The sequence below is a fragment of the Peromyscus eremicus genome, chromosome 8a (genome assembly GCF_949786415.1).
Source record: "Peromyscus eremicus chromosome 8a, PerEre_H2_v1, whole genome shotgun sequence".
NCBI lineage: Eukaryota > Metazoa > Chordata > Mammalia > Rodentia > Cricetidae > Peromyscus > Peromyscus eremicus.
Window position 1 is genome coordinate 80,121,699 of NC_081423.1, and position 21,918 is coordinate 80,143,616.

Here is a 21,918-nt window from a genome sequence, read left to right on the forward strand (position 1 = left end):
CCTGATTGAGGCTCTCTGCCCCTCTGAGTAGAGGACTCCTGTGTCTTCTGCAGTTCTGGCATGTCTGTCAAGAACTGCTATAGTGTGCGTGCATCCTGAAATGTTCTTACTTCCTGTCAATGTAAGCGGTAGCTCTGCTGGGCCCCAGTTGGCAACTCTTTACGTGCTTCTCAGCTGGACAGGCACAGTTCCATGCTTTGCTGGCTTCTGGCTAGCTGGTGAGAGCGTCTGTATATTTCTGATGTAGATGAGTCCACATTTCCCTTACCTCGTACAGTATTGTTTGTTTCTTTTTATTTTTACATGTCACCTGTAATCTGTCTTGAAGAGGTTCTTCCCGCTTGTTTGGGGTTCTCTTTGGGTGTCCATTTGTTCTCTAGGTCTGGCAAATCATCTGCTGTATTCATAGAATAGAGTCTGTATACTCTGAGTTTGAATCTCAGCTCCCTCTATCCTGTGACTGCCTCGGTTTGGTCTCTTGATCACGAGTCAGAGTTCCTAGCCATTGTGGTCATGCTCATGTTTTTTCCTCTGTTGTTAGACTGTTGTATTTTGTCCATCTGTCCTCTGTCTTAGTCAGTAGCTGTGATGGAAGACCATGACCAACCTGGGGAGGGAAGGGCTTGTTTGCTGACCTTTCCACATCACAGTCCTTCATCAAAGGAAGTCAACGCAGGGACCTGGAGGCAGGAAATGAAGCAGAGACCGTGGAGGAGTGCTGCTTACTGGCTTGCTCCCTATGGCTTGCTCAGCCTGTTTTCTTATAGAACCCAGGAGAGGCACCATCCACCATGGGCTGGGCCTCCCCACATCAATCATTAATCAAGAAAATGCCCAACAGAGTTGCCTATAGGCCAGTCTTATGTGGACGTTTTCTCAGTTGAGAGTGTCTCTAGTTTGTGTCTGTTGGCATAAAACTAGCCAGCGCGTCCTCCATCCCTGACGTTTGTTCCTTCTCTGCTCCGTTGAGTCCATCGGCACGGCTTCCTACTAGGGCTTTTATTGGATTTTCATTTCCAACAGTTCTATTTTTTCCCAAATCCGTTTTTGGTTTTTGTTTTTTTCTTTTTTAGTTTTCGAGACAGGGTTTCTCTGTGTAGTTTTGGTTCCTGCCCTGGATCTCACTCTGTAGACCAGGCTGGCCTCGAACTCACAAAAGATCCGCCTGGCTCTGCCTCCCGAGTGCTGGGATTAAAGGCGTGCGCCACCACCGCCCGGCTTGGTTTTTTTTTGTTTGTTTGTTTGTTTGTTTGGTTTGGTTTTTTTTTTCTAACCTTTTCCTTTACTTTGCTGACTCTCCCCACCAGATCCTAAATTGAGTTTATCTGTCTGTTATTCGTCCTCTTTCAATAACTGATTATTTTTCTAGTAAACTTATCTAGCATTTTACTATTACAGTATCTCGCTCATATATATGTGTGTATATACTATATATGTAATGTGTATGTTTTGCCTGTATGTATGTATGTGCACCACATGCCTGCAGAGCTTATGGAAGCTTCTGGAACTAGGACTACAGAGGTGTTGGCCATGTGGGTGCTAGGAACTGAACCCAGACCCTCTGCAAGAGCAGCAAGTGCCCCCAACCACGGAGCTATCACTCCAGCCCTATTTCAGAAGATCTGCTTTTGGAAGTTTATTGGCAGTTTTTTCATGTTTCTTGGTTTCTTTCTGTATTGTGTTTTGGATGTCACTGCTGTGTTATTTGCAGATCCCTTGAGGGCCCAATCCCCAGTGCCACTAAGAGAAGAGAAAACAATTACTGTAAAAGCAACAATGTCAAACTATGCTGGAAGCCAGGCTGTGGTGGTGCACACTTTTAATCCCAGCACTCGGGAGGCAAAGACAAGCAGATCTCTGAGTTTGAGGCCAGCCTCGTCTGCAGATCGAGTTCCAGGACAGCCAGGGCTACACAGAGAAACCCTGTCTAAAAAAAAAAAAAAAAAAAAAAAAAAAAAAAAAAAAAAAATCAAGAAAACAAAGCAAATCAAACCATGCTAGACACAGAAAATACAAAGATATCCCAATATTAAGAAAGTTTGAACACAAATTCAGGGCCAGTGGGATGGCCTAATGGGTAAAGATGCCTGCTGCCAAGCCTGAAGACCTGAGTTCAATCCCTGGGATCCTTAGGAAGGAGAGAACAGACTCTGCTGCAAAATATCCTCGGATATATACACACACAAACACAATACACAATGTTTTTAAAAATTAAGTAAATGTGGCATGTATGTAGTGCACATATGTGTGTGCAGGCAAACATACAAATAAAATAAAAATAAATAAATCTTAAAAAGAATGAAAATTAGCTGGGGTGGGGTGGGGTAGGGTGGTGGCTCACTCCTTTAATCCCTGCACTCAGGAGGCAGAGACAGGCGGATCTCCGAGTTCAAGTCTAGCCTGGTCTACAGAGTGAGTTCCAGGACAGCACAGAGAAACTGTGCGCTGAAAAACTATAAATAAATAAATAAATAAATAAATAAATAAATAAATAAATAAATAAATATTAGGTAACTATAAGAAGAAGAAATAAAAACAAGAGCTTTTAAAAAAAAATTGGCACACTCCTTTAATCCCAGCACTCAGGAGGCAGAGGCAGGCAGATCTCTGTGAGTTCAAGGCCAGCCTGGTCTACAGAATGAGTTCCAGGACAGCCAGGACTATGCAGAGAAACCTTGTCTCGAACAACCAAAACCAAACAAGCAGAAAATAGGGTCTTGCTGTGTAGTCCTGGCAATACAGAGTAGGCTGGCCTCAAGCTTGCAGTGAACCTCCTGCTTTGTTCTCTCTAGAGAGCGTGAGCCACCACCCTGGGCCCTCTCCCAAGACTTATTTCAGGCAAGATGTCTGTTTTGCAGCATGAGGACAGATTCCTGAGTTCACTGCCGCTGCCAGGGAGCGGTGCGTTGGGCCGTGGCCAGAGTGCTGCCTGGCCCGTCTCTTCTCTCAACACACTTCCAACACGTTCACCCTTCATTGTATTTAAAAAGTATGCTTCTATCTTTTATTCCTTTCCACACACTCTTCTAATTTTGTTTGCACATTTCTTTTCTGTGTTCTTTGTCCTTTCTTCTTCTTCTTTCCCTTTTGTTCTGTTTTCCTCTCCTCTATGCTTTTTTTTTTTTTTTTGTTTTTTTCGAAACAGGGTTTCTCTGTGTAGCTTTGCGCCTTTCCTGGAACTCGCTTTGGAGACCAGGCTGCCCTCGAACTCACAGAGAGCTGCCTGCCTCTGCCTCCTGAGTGCTGGGATTAAAGGTGTGTGCCAATTTTTTTTAAAAGCTCTTGTTTTTATTTCTTCTTCTTCTTCTTATAGTTACCTAATATTTATTTATTTATTTATTTATTTATTTATTTATTTATTTATTTATTTATTTATTTATAGTTTTTCAGCATAGAATTTTTCTGTGTAGCCCTGGCTGTCCTGGAACTCACTCTGTAGACCAGGCTAGTCTTGAACTTGGAGATCCGCCTGCGTCTGCCTCCGGAGTGCTGGGATTAAAGGCATGTGCCACCACCACCCGGCTATCTATGCTTTTTGGTAGAGTTTTGACTTTATTTTGTGTTTCAATTTTTTGTTTTGCTTGTTTGTTTTTTAAGAAGAGTGGGGGATGAGGAGTCTGGTGGGGAGCATAGAAGAGTTAAAAAGAAAAACTGAGGTACTAAAGAGAGCACCTCCTGGCTCCCCACAACTTGGAACTTGCCAGTTCTCTGCACTGGGCGGGCGGTGTCGGCTGGCCTTGTGGTCAGCTGCCTTTCCCAAGGTTGGTGTTGATCGAGTCTGTGTTGGACAAGCTCTTACCAGAGCATCTCCTTCCTTTAGTTGACGCCTGTCTACAGACACACTTAGCTTTGCCACCTGTGGGATGGGCAGACTTTTCTAGCCTTCTTGAGACCCCTAGGGTGGGGGTCTCCCAGATGTGTTGGGGGTATGGGAAGTAACCTCAGCAGAGATCTGCCCAGGTGGAGGACTGTCTTCCACCTTTTAAGGCCTCCTCAGTGAAACTCTCCCTGCTGGAGGGATGGAGCTACTGGTGTGAAGGAAAGCCTTGGAGTTTTCAGGTTCTGCAGCCGTGAATTCAGACTGGCTGTTGCTTTGACAATTCACTCGCGAATCTGAGGCTCAGGGCTTCTTCTCAGCTCCCACCGAGGGTGGGGTCGTGTGCTTCTTGCCTGAACTGAGCCTACAGCAGGCCCTGCTTCCACTTTTCAGACTCAGGGTTTTTGTTTTGTTGTGTTTGTTTTTTTGTTTTTCAAGACAGGGTTTCTCTGTGTGGCCCTAGCTGTCCTGGAACTCACCCTGTAGATCAGGCTGGCCTCGAACTCAGAGATCTGCCTGCCTCTGCCTCTGGAATGTGACCGCTTTTTAGACTGTTAACAGGCAACTCTCTGGCTTTCTATAGTTGCTTTTTGGGGTTCTTACCCTGGGACTGGGGGTCAAATCCAGCCTCCCTGACTGGTATTGCCCCTTGTTGTCAGGCTTCACGGGATGTATATATTATGAGACTTGTCTCCCATAAACAGGCTGGCCTCCAACTTGTGCCATTCTAGAGATCAAACCCAAGGCTTTGGCATGTTAAGCAAGTACTGCAACTGAGCTACATCTCCAGCATAGCTCAGTTGTTCATTTTCAAATGTTTATTATGTGCATGGGTGTTTACCTGAATTATGTCTGCAGAGGGTGTTGGATCCCCAGGAACTAGAGTTACAGGTGGTTGTTAGTTGCCATGTGGGTGCTGGGAATTGAACTCAGGACCTCTGGAAGAACAGCCAGTGCTCTTAACCACTAAGCCATCTCTCCAGCCCATCTTCATTTGTCTTGATCACACTTATCAAAGATTTGTGTATCTCTTTTTGCAAAGCCTCATTTTAAAAATCTTTTAGTATGGTTGGGTAGTTCATGTCTGTATCCCAGCACTCCAGAGGCTGAGGCAGGAAGATGTCTGTGACTTTGAAGCCAGCCTGTGCTACATTGTAAGACCCTGTCTCAACCACCACAATAAAAATTCAATGTCTTTTTACTTCGCACTTTACTTTTTCCCACTTTAAGGTTGTTCTTACCTCTTGTATCATCAGGAGTCTCTGGTTTTTACCCCTTAGCTCCAATAAGTAGGATTCTTAGCTTGTCTGCCTCAGTTGCCTCTATTTTCTGACAATTGGATACAAGGTCACAACTTTCTTTAGTTCACTTTACCTCTTTAAAAAAAAAAAAGAATTTATTTTTATGTGCATTGGTGTTTTGCCTGTCTGTATGTCTGTGTGAGGGACCCCTGGAACTGGAGTTACACACAGTTGTGAGCTGCTCTGTGGGTGCTGGGGATTGAACCCGGGTCTACTAGAAGACTTCAGTTCACAGCCCTGGGTCCTATACCCAGCACCACTGAGACTCGGACAGCTCATTTTAACCACCTCCTGGCATTCATAGTTGGCATTAGAGTTCCATCCGGTATGTTCTGTGGGCCTGGACAGATGTGCATGTGATCCTCATTGTAGTATCACACAACCATTGCCATGGCCCTGGCCCTCCTGTGTGCTCGGCCTGCGTCTCCCTTACAGCCCAGGAACCACTGTTCTTACTGTGCCCACGGTTTGCCTTTGCCACACTGTTGTGTAGCTGGAGTCACTGGTAATATGGAAGCCCACTGGTGACAGAGAAGTGGTTGGGGGGGGCAGGCGAGTCACCTCGAGGCTTTTCATGACTCAGTGGCTCTTTTCTTTGTGCTGTTTTGCTTGTTTGCTTTTGAAACAAGATCTTGATGAGTCAACCAAGTTTGCCCTGGAACTTACATCCATCCTCCTGCCTCTGCCTCCCAAGTGCTGAGATTACATGTGTGTACCAGCATCCCTGGCTCTGATGCTGAATAAAATCCCATTGGATATATGATGGTTTATGCATGTGTTCCTCTCCTGAAGGATATTATTAGTCAGCTCTCAGTCATTGTAGTGAAATATCGGAGATAATTAACTTGTTGAGAGAGAAGTTTATTTTCACTCCCGGTTCTGAGGTTTTTGGTTCATGTAAATACCTCTGTTGCTTTTGGCCTCTGGTGAGGTACCACACTGTGACTGGAGCTGGAGCAGACAGGAGTAAGACTTCTCACCTTATTAGCCAGGGTCAAAGAGAGAGAGGGAGACAGGTAGGCTGGGTCCCACCCTCCCCTGCAGGGGTGTGCCCACAAGACCCCACCTCCTAAAGTGCCTTCTAGTAGAGCTGGCTGAGACCAAGCTTTCCTTTAATGCATGGGCCCAGGAGGGATTGTCCAGACCACAGCAAACAGCCTGACTGCCCTCAAGTCTTAGCCATTATAAACACAGCTGCTTCAGACAGCTGTGCACACCTGTGTGTGGACTTAGGCTTTCCATCCATTGGGTTAACACACACGAGCACACCTGCCAGGTCACACGAAGAGTGTAGTTAGCTTAGTAAACAATCAGGAGTGCCATCCAGAGTGGCCTGCCATCTCGTCCCAGCGAGGAAAGAAAGCCAAAAGTGGCTGTTTTTCTCGTCTCCCTTTGTGTTTCGTTTCTGCCCTGTCTGGTCTCGAACTGTGCAGCCTCACAGAACTCACAGGGATCCTCCTGCTTCGGCTACCCCACCACACCAAGCCTTGTTGCAGGTCTTGTCAGGATGGGTGTTGTCAAGATCATTGGCCTCCTCCTGACAACTGCATGGTACTGTGTTGTTTAATCTGTGTGTCCCGGAGGATGTCTGATGTGGGGCCTCAATCACATGTTTGCCCACTGGGCATTGAACCCACAGCCTCCCGCATGCTAGGCAAGGGCTCTCCCTCCGAGCCCCAGCCCCCGCCCTGCACACTGCCTTGACATCTGTGTTTTCTTGGGTGGGGTGTCCAGGTCTTTGGCCCACGTCTGTTTATTTTCCTAGTTTGAGGTTGAAGAGCTCTTTGTGTGTTTTGCATATGAGGCCTTTATTGGCTGTCTCTTTGCAAATATGTTTTTCTGCTCTGTGGTTTGTCTTTGCCTACTCTCAACATCTTCTGTAGAGAGAAACTTCTCCTCAGAAAGTCCACTTTATCACTGATTTCTTTCATGAATACATCTAAGTGCCATTTGGACTGAAGGACACCGAGGGTTTCTCTTCCTGGGTTTTCATGGGTAATGGTGTTCTGATGTCACTCTGTGTACCATGACATGTTTCTCCATATGTGAAGTCTGGAAGGGGCTTTAGCGCTTGTAAAATTATCACTAGTTCTTATTTTACTCCATTGTGAGTAGAGGACACGGATTGTGCAGTTCAGACTCTGGAGAGCCGTTGGAAACCCACAGTGGCCCAGGGTAGGCTTGGCTTTTGAATGATTTGTGTATGTTTTTATTGATTTTTTTTTTTTTTTTGGTTTTTTGAGACAAGGTTTCTCTGTGTAGCTTTGGGAGCCTATCCTGGAACTCGCTCTGTAGACCAGGCTGGCTTCAAACTCACAGAGATCCGCCTGGCTCTGCCTCCCAAGTGCTAGGATTAAAGGCGTGTGTCACCACTGCTGGGTTTATTTTTTTAAAAGAATGTATTTTCTCTAATTGAGGGCAAAGTTCCAAGTATGTTCACTAGTTCAGATTTGTCTATTGAGTTGCTAAAGGAATAAATATTTTTGCATATATGTATTTTAATATTTTATATGTATGGGTGTTTATCTGCATGAGTGTCTGTGTACCCATGTGTGTGCAGTGCCTGCAGAGGCCAGAAGAGGGCACCAGATTCTCTGGAACTGGAGTTACAGCAGATTGTGAGCTGCCATGTGGTTACTGGGAATCAAACCTGGGTCCTCTGGAAGAGCAGCCAGTGCTCTTAACCACTGAGCCATCTATATAACCCCTGAGTATACTTTTCTAGTCTCCTGCAGGTCTGTGAATCTGTGTGTGCTGATGCATTTGCCTATGTGTGCACATCTGGAGACCAGAAATGGACAGTATCTTGCTTTATCACTCTCCACGTTATTAATAAGGTCTCTCACTAAACCTGGAGCTCACTGTGTCAGCCAGGCTGGCTGGTCAGCAAAGCCCTCTCATCTACCTGTCTGTGCTCTCCAGTGCTGGAGTTAAAAGCTTGTATCCCCGTGCCTGCCTTTTTACACAGGTCTTCATTCTTACGCCACAAGCACTTTATCTACAGAGTCATCTCTGCAGCCCCTAATTTTCCTTAAAGTATTTTAAGCTATTTTAGAGCCAGGTGTGGTGGTTCACACCTATAATCCCAGCACTTGGGAGGTGGAGGCAGGGGCATCAGGAGTTGCCATCCTTGAAGGCCAGTCTGAGCTACATGATACTTTGTCTCAAAAAATAAAAATGACAACATATATGCTACAATTTCTTTTACTTTTTTTTTCTCATGTAGCCCTAGTTGGCCTGACTAGGCTAGCCTCAAACTTGTGGCAATCCTCCTGCCTCTGCCTCCTTAGTGCTGGGATTGTAGGTATGCACCAGTATGCCTGGTTTTGTCCTTAAATTTAAATGAGAGTGTAGGAGGATATAAAATTTCTGGTTTCAGCTGGATGGTGGTGGCGCACACCTTTAATCCCAGCACTTGAGAGGCAGAGGCAGGTGGATCTCAGTGAGTTAGTTCATGGTCAACCTGGTCTACAGAACCCAGGAGAGCCGGGGCTACACAGAGAAACCCTTAAAAAAAAATTCTAGTTTCAAAACGATATTCCTTCAGCAGAGAGGAAACATTCCTTGCTGTCTTCCGTCTTCTGCTGCTGGAAATGTAATTCGGTCATTTGTAAGTAGTCTGAACCTCTGGATTCTCAGATCCCGTTTTTTTGTTTGTTTGTTTTTTGTTTTTTGGGTTTTTTTGTGTTTTTTTGGTTTTTTTGTTTTTACTTTATCTTTTAACCTGTTTTGTTTTGTTTGACAAGGACTTCTGTAGCCAGGCTGGACTGGAATTCACAGTATAGCCTGGGCTGCCCTTGAACTCAATTCTCTAGCCCCAGGCTTCCCACAGGCATGAGCTACCACGTCCAGTGTATTTGGCATTTATGAGAAGCTCTTGCCTCTTTGTCTCTGAGGGAAGTTGAGACCTGTTTGCAGGTATTTTCCTTCACTGGATAGCGTGTCACACCCCGGGTGTCAGTGCGGAGCCAGGAAGGGATGGTAGGGTAGGAGATGCTGCCCTACGGGCTACTATCTGGCTCCCCCCACCGTCAGTGCACCCAGTGTCCACTAGAGGGCGCTGCTGCCCAGGCCTTCTGCCTGGCTATGGGGGCCGTATACCATAGTGAGAGACCCAGGACCAGTTTGTGAAAAGCTTGTAAGCAGCTTGTGGTGGCCTCTCCCTAGCTCTGATCTATTTCTGTCCCACGTGGTGGCCCCACTTTGTCTCCCCCTAAGGGTTTCTCATAGCTGTGGAGCTGTCTGAGCCCTCTCTCCTAGGACTTACTCAAAGGAGAGGTCACCCTCAGGACTGTTGAGGAACTGTGACTTCCCCCTCCCCATGCTAATGTCACCCTGTCATTTGTCTCTTCTGCAGTCAGACTGGTTCTTCAGTGATGACGAGGACAAAGGAGAGAGAGTAAGTGATGAGAGGGTGGGTGGGGTATGGTCTGAGGTGAGTGTGTGTGTGTGTGTGTGTGTGTGTGTGTGTGTGTGTGAGAGAGAGAGAGAGAGAGAGAGAGAGAGAGAGAGAGAGAGAGAGAGAGAGAGAGAGAGAGAGAGAGAGATTCAAATGGGTGTGGCCGTGGAGAGATGGCTCAGAGGTTAAGGACACCCAATGTTCCTGCAGAGGACCTGAATGTAGTTCCTGGGTCCACAGTCAGTTCTCACAACCACCTCCAACTCCAGGACTTCTGATGTCCCACACACACACAGCCTCCATGGGCACTACACTCAAGTGCACAAGCCCACACTCAGACCCAGATAGTTACATGTAATTAAAAATAAAAGAGGTGGGGCTGGAGAGATGGCTCAGAGGTTAAGGGCACTGGCTGCTCTTCCAGAGGTCCTGAGGTTCCCAGTAACCACACGGTGGCTCACAACCATCTGTAATGAGATCTGGCGCTCTCTTCTGGCCTGCAGAGATACGTGCAGACAGAATACTGTATACATAATAAATAAATAAATCTTAAAAAAAAATAAAAAATAAAAGAGGCAGCTGAGTGGTGGTGGCACAGGCCTTTAATCCCAGCACTTTGGAGTCAGAAGCAGGCAGATCTCTTTGAGCCAGCCTGTCTCCAGGACAGCCAAGGCTACACAAAGAAACCCTGTCTTGAAAAAAAATAATAGTAAGATAAAATAAACGAGACTGGAGAGATGGCACAGAGAACCCAGGTTGGAGTCCAGGACCCCAATGGCCACTCAGCCATCTGCACTCAAATTCCAGTGGTATCTGATGCACAGGTATACATACATATATATAGTCAAACTACCTAGGCCTATAAAAAGATTAAAATAAAAATAAAATCTTAAAAATAAAACAAAAAAAGATTGAAGCAAGAGAGACTCCTTAGGCCAAGGCACCTGCAGTCTGATGGAGGAGACACAGTCCTTCCCTTCAGGAGCACCGGTCCGAGGCGGGAGATGCAGGTCAGACTCTGAGGAAACCCAGTGTTTAGCGTGTAGGATAGTCCAGTCTGATGGGAGAGACAAGGCCCTTGTTCTCAGCTGAGGTTGCCTTCGGGATTCCGTCCTGGTGAGGCGACACCTAATAGCACCATGGGACCTGTCAGATCTAGTCTCATGATGTTCCCATTGAGGAGACGGCCCCGCCCATGGAGGAGTGGTGCATCCCATCATCAGGTTCTGATGAGCTGCGGGCTAGCCATCTGGGAGGCTGCTGGCTGACCCCTCCTCCTGTTTGCAGACCCCTGTTGATGACAAGGAGCCACAGTCAGTGCCCAACATCGAATACCTCCTGCCCAACATTGGCAGGACAGTGCCCCCCAGTGATCCAGGCTCAGGTGAGTGCAGGGACCTGGGAGGGGAGAGATGGGGGTGGTTCTGCCTTCCGGAGGGTCCCAGATACCTGGCCAGATGGTCATCTTCCCTGCCCCCCACAGGGTCCTGGCCTGGCAGCACCCCAAGATGGGCCATAGTGGGCTTTCCCCTCTCTGGGAAAATCCAGCTGTGTGTTCAGCATCCCCAGGACCGGGCGGGGCTGTTTGGCCGTCTTCACTGGCCTCTCTCCTGAGCTTTCATTTTCACAGCTGGCGGCGTTCTTCTGGGTGCATTCCTCCTTTTTAATTTCTCTTCCTTCTCTCCTTGCACCCTGTCCCTCCTCTTCTTCTCCCCTCAATCTCCTCCCACCACCTCCGTCCCCCCCTCCCTCTTCTTCTCCTGCCCTCCTCCTCCAGCGGACCTGTTGGAGATTTAAAGGGTATAGTGCGGTGTCGCGGCCTCGGTCACTAACAGTGGCGGGTGATTATAAGAAGGCTGGGCAGGCGTGAGTGGTAGACGTGTCCCCAGCAGTGAGGACCCCAGCGAGACATAGCAGTTGGCAGTGCTGGTCCACAACGGGCCCGTGGCCCCACCCTGCCTCCTCCTATTCCTGTCTTCCCTTCTTGGGAGGAAGCCAGACCCCTTGCCCGCCACCAGATGGCCCCCCTTCCCAGCCCCCAGCTCTGTGGCCTTCCCTGTGCAGAGCAAACACTTCTGGTTGACCAAGATGAGCAAAACTTGTTGGGGGACCCAGCCTCTGCTGGGACCAGTGATACCACCCCTAGAAGCCTTTCTAAAATGACAACTCCTATCTCAGGTCAACTCAGGACAACTCCTGTTCCAGAGGAAGGATGGCTTCTGCGCTCAGAGGCAAATGAATGCCCCCTTTCTTCTTGGTCCCAGACACTAGCTCATGTCTGGCTACACTGCCCTGGCAAGTCCAGTTCTTGTCCCAGAGAGAGGGCCCCACAGCAGCCCTAGTTATGAGATTCGGACTGGGAGTGGGGTGGTAGACAAGCCCCCTGTCTCTTCTAATCACCTGCTGCCGCCTGCCCCGTGTGTGTCCAAGTGTGGTCAGCCATCTTGCTCTTCTCACCGTTTGCAGGGGGAGGGGGCTGGGGGGGGCCGCTAACCTGCCTGCCAGAGAGTGTGGATTAACTGCACCTGCTCGCTATGCCGGATTTTGTTATCTGGTTCCTTCTTCATCCTGGAGACACCAGGGAGTGGGACTCTAGTCCCCCAGATGTACCGGTTTTGACTGGCTTTAAAAGGGTCCTTGCCCCTTAAGGGCAGGTAGATGTTGGCTCTGTCATCAGTCCACTGCCCCCCCGTATCTTACCCACCTCATTTCTGCTCCTTCACTCCATCACTTGGTGTGGTCCCTCTTCCTTCTCATGTAGGGGGGTGGGGTGCACACCTCTTCCTGCACTGTGTGGTCTCCATGGTCTTCAGAGTATCTGTGATGTGCTGTGTCGCACCATTGTGATTTCTGTGGACTGCATCCGATACTGGCATTTTCTCTCCAGTGCTTCAGAGTGACGGGGCAGGAGGGGGAGGGGAGAGGAGCCAGGCCCAAAGAAAAGCCCCCTTTGTCCTTAACCCGAGCAAGTGAAGACTTGGTGGCCCACAGCCTGATGTCACTTCCTGCCTCTAAAAGAAGTGGTGGCTGACATCATCTTCTGCTCTGGGCCATCCCACAGAAAATGCCAGCAGAACCAATGGCACTCCTAGGGCCTGGGAGAACACCTTCATCTCTGAACCTTTGAGGCAAGGAAAATGTGTTACTATGACCCGCACTTACCCTTCCTGGTCTAACATCCAGTTTTCTTTCTTTTGCCAACAGATTCCACCACCTGTAGTTCAGCCAAGTCCAAGGTTAGTGCCGAGACTCCCTAAATGTGTTCATTCAAAGTGGACAAGTGGCCCACTTTGGTTTTTGGTCAAGAGAATTAGAATGGTAGTTGGACTCAGAGGGAAAGTTGAGGGTTCCATGGGAAGGAAGGTGGGAAATACTGAGTGTCCAGGGGAAGCTGAGATATTAACCTTGGTGGTGCTTGGAGAGGCATCTGATGTAAAGAAGAGTTGATCTTAGAGTTGGGTGGCTGAGAGGCAGTGTGTCATCAGAATAGGCTCTGGAGGCAGGAAACCCTGAGTTTGAGTCCTGGCTTCATCACTCAGTTTTAGGATGCTAGGGTAATTCTTTCTGGATTGCAGCTTCCTGCTCTGTAAAATGAAAATAACAGCAAATATGTCTGCTGTGATAAATATGCTTTAAGGTCCCTAGGGGAAGCTGAGTATGGTGGCTCATGCCTGTAATTCCAACACTTGGGAGATAGGGGCAGCCTGAGCTATATACTGAGTTCCAGATTAGCCAGGGATACATAGCAAGATCCTGTCTCAAAACCAAACCAAAAAAAGGGGTGGGGGGGTGGCACTGTCTGGGAAGGCTTTTTTTTTTTTTTTTAAAGATTTATTTATTTATTGTGTATACAGCATGTATGACAGCAGTCCAGAAGAGGGCACCAGATCTCATTACAGATGGTTGTGAGCCACCATGTGGTTGCTGGGAATTGAACTCAGGACCTCTGGAAGAGCAGTCAGTGCTCTTAACCTCTGAGCCATCTCTCCAGCACTGGGAAGGCTTAACAAAGTAAAAGGAAGAAAACAATAAGATGAGTGAGAAATCAATGAAATTGAAAACAATTAAGAAAAATCAATGAAACTACAAGCTGTTTCTGTGGGGAAAAAAAATCAATAATATTGATAAACTTCTAACCAGACTGACAGAATAAAGAGATGGCACAAATTACAATGCTAAGGATGACATAAGTACATCGACAGACCACACAGGCACTCACACAGGACATCAGTACAGACCACACAGACACACCACACAGGACATCAGTACAGACCACACGGACACTAACACAGGGACATCAGTACAGACCACACAGACACTCACACAGGACATCAGTACAGACCACACAGACACTAACACAGGGACATCAGTACAGACCACACAGACACTCACACAGGACATCAGTATAGACCACACAGATACTCACACAGGGACATCAGTACAGACCACACAGACACTAACACAGGACATCAGTACAGACCACACAGGCACTGACATAGGACATCAGTACAGACCACACAGACACTCACACAGGGACATCAGTACAGACCACACAGACACTAACATAGGACATCAGTACAGACCACACAGACACTAACATAGGACATCAGTACAGACCACACAGACACTAACATAGGACATCAGTACAGACCACACAGGCACTGACATAGGACATCAGTACAGACCACACAGACACTCACACAGGGACATCAGTACAGACCACACAGACACTAACATAGGACATCAGTACAGACCACACAGGCACTAACACAGGACATCAGTACAGACTACACAGACACTCACATAGGACATCAGTACAGACCACACAGACACTGACACAGGACATCAGTACAGACCACACAGACACTGACACAGGACATCAGTACAGACCACACAGACACTGACACAGGACATCAGTACAGATCACACAGACACTGACATAGGACATCAGTACAGACCACACAGACACACCACACAGGACATCAGTACAGACCACACAGACACTAACACAGGGACATCAGTACAGACCACACAGACACTAACATAGGACATCAGTACAGACCACACAGACACACCACATAGGACATCAGTACAGACCACATGGACACTAACATAGGGACATCAGTACAGACCACACGGACACTACTAACACAGGACATCAGTACAGACCACACAGACACTAACACGTACATCAGTACAGACCACACAGACACTCACACAGGGACATCAGTACAGACCACACAGACACTCACACAGGACATCAGTACAGACCACACAGATACTCACACAGGACATCAGTACAGATCACACAGACACTGACACAGGACATCAGTACAGACCACACATATACTCAGAGAATACTATAAGCAACTCTGTGCCCATAAACTCAGTGACTTAAAAGAAATAGACCTATACTTAGAAGAATTCAAACTACCAAAAGTTGCATAAGAAATAACCTAAATAGTCCTGCATTTAATTGTGTGGAAAAAACAAAAAAACAAAAAACCCTCCAACAGAGAAAATGCCAGGTTCAGATGGCTCCACTGGTAAATTTTACCCAATATTTTAAGTGGAAAATGTTTTGGTTTTTTTGTTGTTATTTTTAAAATTACATTTATTTATTGTGTGTGTCTGTGCACACTTAAGCATTGCAGTGTATGTGCCATGGTGTGTGTATGGAGGTCAGAGGGCAACTTTTTCACTATGTGGGTCCTGTAGGATTGAACTCAGGTCCTCAGGCTTGGTGGCAAATTCCTTTACCTGCCAAATCATTCATTCATTCATTTATTTTTGAGACAGTGTCTCTCTATGTAGTCCAAATTCCTGCTTTTTTCCTGAGTACTGGGATTACAAGTGTATGCCATCACACCTGGCCTATTTTTTTTAATTTTAAATAAGTAATCTATTTATCCAATTCTATAGAATCTTAGTTATAAAATAGTTGTTTTAGTCACTGTTCTATTGCTGTGAAAAGACACCATGACCAAGGCAACTATTATAAGAGAAAGCATTTCACTGGGGGCTCGCCTACAGTTTCAGAGGTTTAGTCCATTATCATCATGGCAGGAAGCATGGTGGCATGGAGGCAGACACTGGAGCAATAGCTGAGAATTACATCCTGATCCACAGGCAGAAAGAGAAACTCAGGGCTTGGCATGGGCTTTGGAAACCCACCCCCAGTGACACACTTGCTCTAACAAGGCCACACCTCTTAATCCTTTCAAATAGTTCCACTTCCTACTGACTCAGCATTCAGATATACATAAACGATGGGGCCATTCTTATTCAAACCACCACAGTAATGTAATTTAAAAGTCAATGGTGATGCAGACCTTTAATTCCAGCACCCAGGAAGCAGAGGCAGATGGATCTCTATGAGTTTAAGGCCAGCCTTGTCTACAAAGCAAGTTCCAGGACAGCCAAGGCTGTTACACAGTAAACACAGTGAAACCTTGAAACCTTATCTCAAAAAACCAAAAAACCAGAAGTCTCCTATTTCACAGTGACATTGTAGTCAATAGTGGGCCACATATACGAAAGTGGCCCCACAGCCTTATGTGTGTAGTAGGTTAATACTGTCAGGTTTATATAAGTACATACTATGATGAAATCACTTCATGACATGTTTCTTAGAGTTCATCCCCACTAGGAGGTGACCCACAACTATATTTGTCTAGTATTTAAATACTTATTTAAAGTGTACACAGGGGCTAGAGGGATGGCTCAGCTGTTGAGCGTGGACTGCTCTTTCAGAGGACCAGAGTTCAGTTCCTAGCACTCACGTTTGATGGCTCACAATCATCAGTGACTCCAGCTCTAGGGGATCTGGCACCTTCTTTTGGCCTCCAGGCTCATGCATGCATGCACGCACATGTAAGCACACGTACACACACACACACACACACACACACACACACACACACACACACAAAATAAATAAATAAATAAATAAATAAATAAATAAATAAATAAATAAATAAATAAATAAAAAAAACAAATCTAAATAAATGTTGCTTACATAGAAATACTACCACAGGGGTTGGAGAGAGAGATGTCTCAGAGATTAGAAGTACTGACTGCTCTTACAGAGGACCTGGCTTTGGTTCCCAGAACCCATATGGCAGCTGGGGTGTAACTCACACATGCCTGTAATTCTGGCCCCAGGACATCTGATGCCCTCTTTGGGCACTGCACTCAATGTTGAACATACAGGCATGCTCTTACATATAGGCATTAAACAAAAAATAAAATTTAAAAAAGAAACACATACACAAAAACCTACTACCAGTTCTCCAAAATCTCTTCCAGGGGGTTGAAGAGGCGGGACTCCTCAGCTCAGTGTGTAACACTGGCATTCCCCAATATCTAAGGAATATTCGTCAGGAGTCCTGCCACAGATCTCAGCTGAACCTCCCATACATGGCCTCTCTGTACCAAATGCTGAGGATACAAGAAGGAGCTGAGGGGCTGAAGATACGGCTCAGTGGTTGAATACTTACTGCTCTTCTGGAGAACCTGAGTTCAGTTCCCAGTCCCCACATTGATTAGCTCACAACCACTAGTAACTCTGAGTCCCAGGATCTGACACCCTCTTCCGGTCTCCACAGGCCACACCTTTTTTAAAAAGATTTATTTATTTATCTGTTTATCTATCTATTTATTTATGTATTTATTTATTATGTATGCAGTGTTCTGTCTGCATGTATGCCTGCAGGCCAGAAGAGAGCCACCATGTGGTTGCTGGGAATTGAACTCAGGACCTCTGGAAGAACAGCCAGTGCTCTTAACCTCTGAGCCATCTCTCCAGCCCCACATGCCACACTTATAGACACAGGAACACATACACACACACACACACACACACACACACACACACACACACACACACACACACAGAACAGACACACACTTCAAGAATTAAAACAGAGCCGGAGCCGGGCGGTGGTGGCGCACGCCTTTAATCCCAGCACTCGGGAGGCAGAGCCAGGCGGATCTCTGTGAGTTCGAGGCCAGCCTGGGCTACCAAGTGAGTCCCAGGAAAGGCGCAAAGCTACACAGAGAAACCCTGTCTTGAAAAACCAAAAAAAAAAAGAAAAAAAAAAAAAAAAAAACAGAGCCGGGCGGTCGTGGTGCACGCCTTTAATCCCAGCACTCGGGAGGCAGAGCCAGGCGGATCTCTGTGAGTTCGAGGCCAGCCTGGGCTACCAAGTGAGTTCCAGGACAGGCACAAAGCTACACAGAGAAACCCTGTCTCGAAAAAAAACCAAAAAAAAAAAAAAAAAAAAAAAAAAAAAAAAAAAAAAAGAATTAAAACAGCTGAGCAGTTAGATTCCTATCCAAGCAGGGCTTATCTAGATTCCAGTATTGTTCTAATAAGCGAACAACACTAGCTGGTAGGTTATTGGGACACTGTGGAAGCAGAAGCTGGGTGGAATTCAGATCTCTGGGGGTTGGGGGTGTGGGGGAATGCATGAACAGACATGAGAAGCCTAGCTGAGACGAATTCAGAGCAAAAATGCAAAGCCCTGTGGGTACAGGGAGGCTTGTATGAGAAGAGGTGGGGCTGAGATACATACCCCAGCCCTCAACCGCCACCCCCAGGGGTAGCAACAGGAAGGAGGAAACATGGCTAGCCTTAGGGCCCTGGTGGTGGGTTGTGAGGGCCTCAACTGAGTCAAGTCTGAAGTGGGTTGAGGAAGCCTCAGAAGGCTGCTCTGCCTAGCTAGCTCAGTGCCAGATAGGGATGTCCTCTGTACGAGCCCCTGGACAGAAGTCCTCCTCATTATCCCCCGTGACCACACCTGTCTGCGGTCGACATGACACCTCCCCAGGTTCTGGGCCTCCTTAATCCCTGTGTTAGCCTGGTGGCTCCTCTGGAGGCCCCTGCTTAGCCACAGAGCCTTGAACATACACAGCATGCTTTTCAGAAAGTATCTGTATAGACTGACTTGGACATCCAAGACTCTAGTGAGTTCCTCGGTCACTAGTGTGTGAGCTCATGTTTGCAGACATACACTCACACCAACTCCATGCCATCTTTACTAGACCTCTGAGTTCTGTTCCATCCTCATGTTATAGATAGGAAAGGCAAGCGTGGGGGGTCATCAAGGGGTGGGGATCTGCGATGTCCTCTTTCCTTGCTGAATGCCCCCCGGGGGACCCGGTTTTGATCCCTGCTTCACTCACAACTGACTGTAACTCCAGATCCAGGGGATCCGAGGCTTTCTTCTGTCCTCCACAGCAAAAGGCATTCACACAGTCAAAACATCAAACACATGAAATAAAAGAAACCTTTTAAAAAAATTAAGAGCCGGGCGGTGGTGGCGCACGCCTTTAATCCCAGCACTCGGGAGGCAGAGCCAGGCAGATCTCTGTGAGTTCGAGGCCAGCCTGGACTACCAAGTGAGTCCCAGGAAAGGTGCAAAGCTACACAGAGAAACCCTGTCTCGAAAAACCAAAAAAATAAATAAATAAATAAATAAATAAATAAATAAAATAAAAAAATTAAGAAAAAGAATCTGGAAAGACCCATATTGTAGGGCTAACAAACACCTACAGGTCCAGCTCCAGGAGGCTCCCATGCCTCTGGTCTCCTAAGGTACCTGCACTCAGCTGCACACACTACACACACACACACAACTAAAAATAAGTAAATCTGAAAAAAAAGGAAAAGACAAAAAAAAAAAGAAGGAACTCAAGAGTTGGAAGCTGGTCGTGGTGGCGCACGCCTTTAATCCCAGCACTGGAGAGGCAGAGGCAGGCGGATCTCTTGAGTTCAAAGCCAGCCTGATCCTATGGGGAGTGAGGTCAGCCAGAGCTACATAGAAGCCATTGAATTGATCTAGGGTTGGAGACTGGCGGGTGAAAAGGCAGAAGTGACCAGGGTGGCCCTGGAAAGGAAGGCTTCTCAAGTGGGGTGAGTGGCCAGTGAGAAGGGTAGATGCTTGTAGCCAAGGAAAGACCAGCTGAGGAGCAGTGTGCTCGAAGCATTAGCATTTACAATGGGGGATCCCATAACCAGACACACTGACAAGGACTGTCACTAGTGTGTCTGAAGAGTTTATCTGGAAGTGGCTGGAGAAGACCCTCCCCAGATCAGAGAGGATACTGAGTTATGGAGAACAGGCGGTGATGATCCTTGGCTGATGGTGACACTCCAGCAGGCACCGAGTGGGCGGGAAACTTCTCGCCTGCTGGTGTGGGGACTGGCTTGTTTTGGACATGGTAATCGGATGCCATGTGGGGAGTAGGACTGTGCAAGGTGATGCGGATGATGAGTCCTTCCTTGCCCTCATTGTCTCCTCCCACAGGGTTCGTGGGTCCCCAAGAAAGAGCCTTACGCCCGGGAGATGCTGGCGATCTCCTTCATCTCTGCGGTCAACCGCAAACGGAAAAAGCGGCGGGAGGCGCGGGGCCTGGGCAGCAGCACCGATGATGACTCCGAGCAGGAGGCACACAAGGCTGCGGCGGCGGGGACGCAGGAGCCACCCGAGGAGCAGCTGCCCGGCCCCGCAGCCGTGGAGGCCCCCGGTCGCCTCAGCCCCCCGACGGCACCCGACGAGAGGCCTGCGGCGGACACGCGCTCCATCGTCTCGGGCTACTCCACCCTGTCCACCATGGACCGCAGCGTGTGCTCGGGCACGGGCGGGCGGCGCGCGGGCGCGGGCGACGAGGCGGACGACGAGCGCAGCGAGCTGAGCCACGTGGAGACGGACACGGAGGGCGGCGCGGGCCCCGGGGGGCGCCTGGCGCGCCGGCCGTCCTTCAGCTCACACCATCTTATGCCGTGCGACACGCTGGCGCGCCGTCGCCTGTCTCGCAGCCGCGCGGATGGAGAGAGTCCGGGCGCGGGCACGGCCCGGGCGGGTCCCCGCGGTCCCGAGCCCCCGGGCTCCGCGTCGTCCAGCAGCCAGGAGTCGCTTCGGCCCCCGGCGGCCGCCCCGGCGCTCGGATCACGACCGTCGCGCGTGGAAGCCCTGCGGCTGCGTCTCCGCGGCACCGCCGACGACATGCTGGCGGTGCGGCTCCGGCGCCCGCTGTCGCCAGAGACCCGGCGGCGCCGGAGCAGCTGGCGCCGCCACACGGTGGTGGTGCAGAGCCCGCTGACCGACCTCAACTTCAACGAGTGGAAGGAGCTGGGCGGAGGGGGCGCCCCGGAGGCCGCGGGCGCTCGACCGCACAGTGACAACAAGGACTCTGGCCTCAGCAGCCTGGAGTCCACCAAGGCACGGGCTTCATCCGCCGCCTCGCTGCCATCGGGGGACCTAGGGAACCTGCAGGGCCTGCCCCCGCGCCGCTCGGCCGCCGCCCGCCTCCACCAGTGTCTGTGACACCCTGTCCGGTGGTCGGGTGGGGAGGAAGAGCGGTGCTGGTGCCGCGGGCTGGAGTTTGGTGGGATGGGCAGAGGAGAGTCGAAGAGGGAGTCTTCAGAAGAGGGGAGGGGCTGCTGGGATTCATGTCCCTTGGATAAAGGACTGAGTGGCCCTTTTCTGTGAGTCCACTTAGGGACCCTTGTTGACAATGGAGTGTGTGGGTGGACCGCCCAAGTTTCATACTGAAGGAAAGATAGAGCCGGATTTTTGTGTCTGTCCTCTGCCCGTCTCTCACCCCCATTAGCTCCTAGCCAAGGAGGGGAGGATGAATGTTTGGGGAGCGGATGTGTAGGGTTGGATGTCCATGGGAGAGGGGGCTTGTGTGTGTGAGTGTGTGTAGTCACTGTGCAAAGGTGTTTCCAGTAGCAATTTGCCCCAACCCGTTCACTTCCCCACCTGTCCCGAAGCCAGGACCTTTGGTGGGCACCTTATCCCCAAGCTTGTCAGAGCCTGAGACTGGGTTGAGGCCCCTTCCAGAGGCAGGACTGAACCCCGCCACTACCACGTCACTCCTCACACCCTTTGCCAACCTCCGAAGTCACCCCTCTAAGCTCTTTGACCTGTGGACCTGCCTGCTCCCCAGTCTTTGGAGTGTCCAGGACCCCCTGCAGCTGGCGCATTCCTCCATTTCACCCTCGTTCCACAGCTTAGCATGAGACTCACCTTCTCCCTTCAAGGGAACAGTCAGGAAGAAGGCATTGATTTAGAGGGTCCCAGCTGGGCTGTTCTTGCGGGGTGGGTGGGACCCAGCCCCCCTTACCCCACATTGTAAATAAACCTTGGAGCACACTGTCCTAACCCCCCCCCCCCCCCCGCCCTCACTCAGCCCTCACTCATTCCAGGGAAGCCCGGTGGGGCTGCCAGCCCTGCCCCCCCCCCCCCCCCGTCTGTCAGTCTCCTTGGTTTTCTGCAACGATTTGCTGTAAAGTCTCTTCCCCTTCTCCCTCTACTGTAAATATTGTCTCTAATGTGTAACATATTATAAAGAATTTATAAGGATTTTTAAAGATGTTTTGCTCATTTTAAAAA

At 48.7% G+C, this 21,918-nt stretch overlaps 1 protein-coding gene across 1 annotated transcript in view; it reads left to right on the forward strand.

The window, feature by feature from the left end:
• LOC131917663 (rho GTPase-activating protein 23) overlaps positions 1 to 21,671 on the forward strand; it is a 61,418-nt gene extending 39,747 nt beyond the window's left edge. Inside the window, exons 18-21 of the mRNA XM_059271649.1 lie at positions 9,476 to 9,517; positions 10,805 to 10,901; positions 12,722 to 12,753; positions 19,828 to 21,671. Of these exons, the coding sequence (XP_059127632.1) occupies positions 9,476 to 9,517; positions 10,805 to 10,901; positions 12,722 to 12,753; positions 19,828 to 20,847 (1,191 nt within the window). The 3' untranslated portion in view covers positions 20,848 to 21,671. The remainder of the gene's footprint in view (positions 1 to 9,475; positions 9,518 to 10,804; positions 10,902 to 12,721; positions 12,754 to 19,827) is intronic.
• Positions 21,672 to 21,918: the final 247 nt, after the last annotated feature.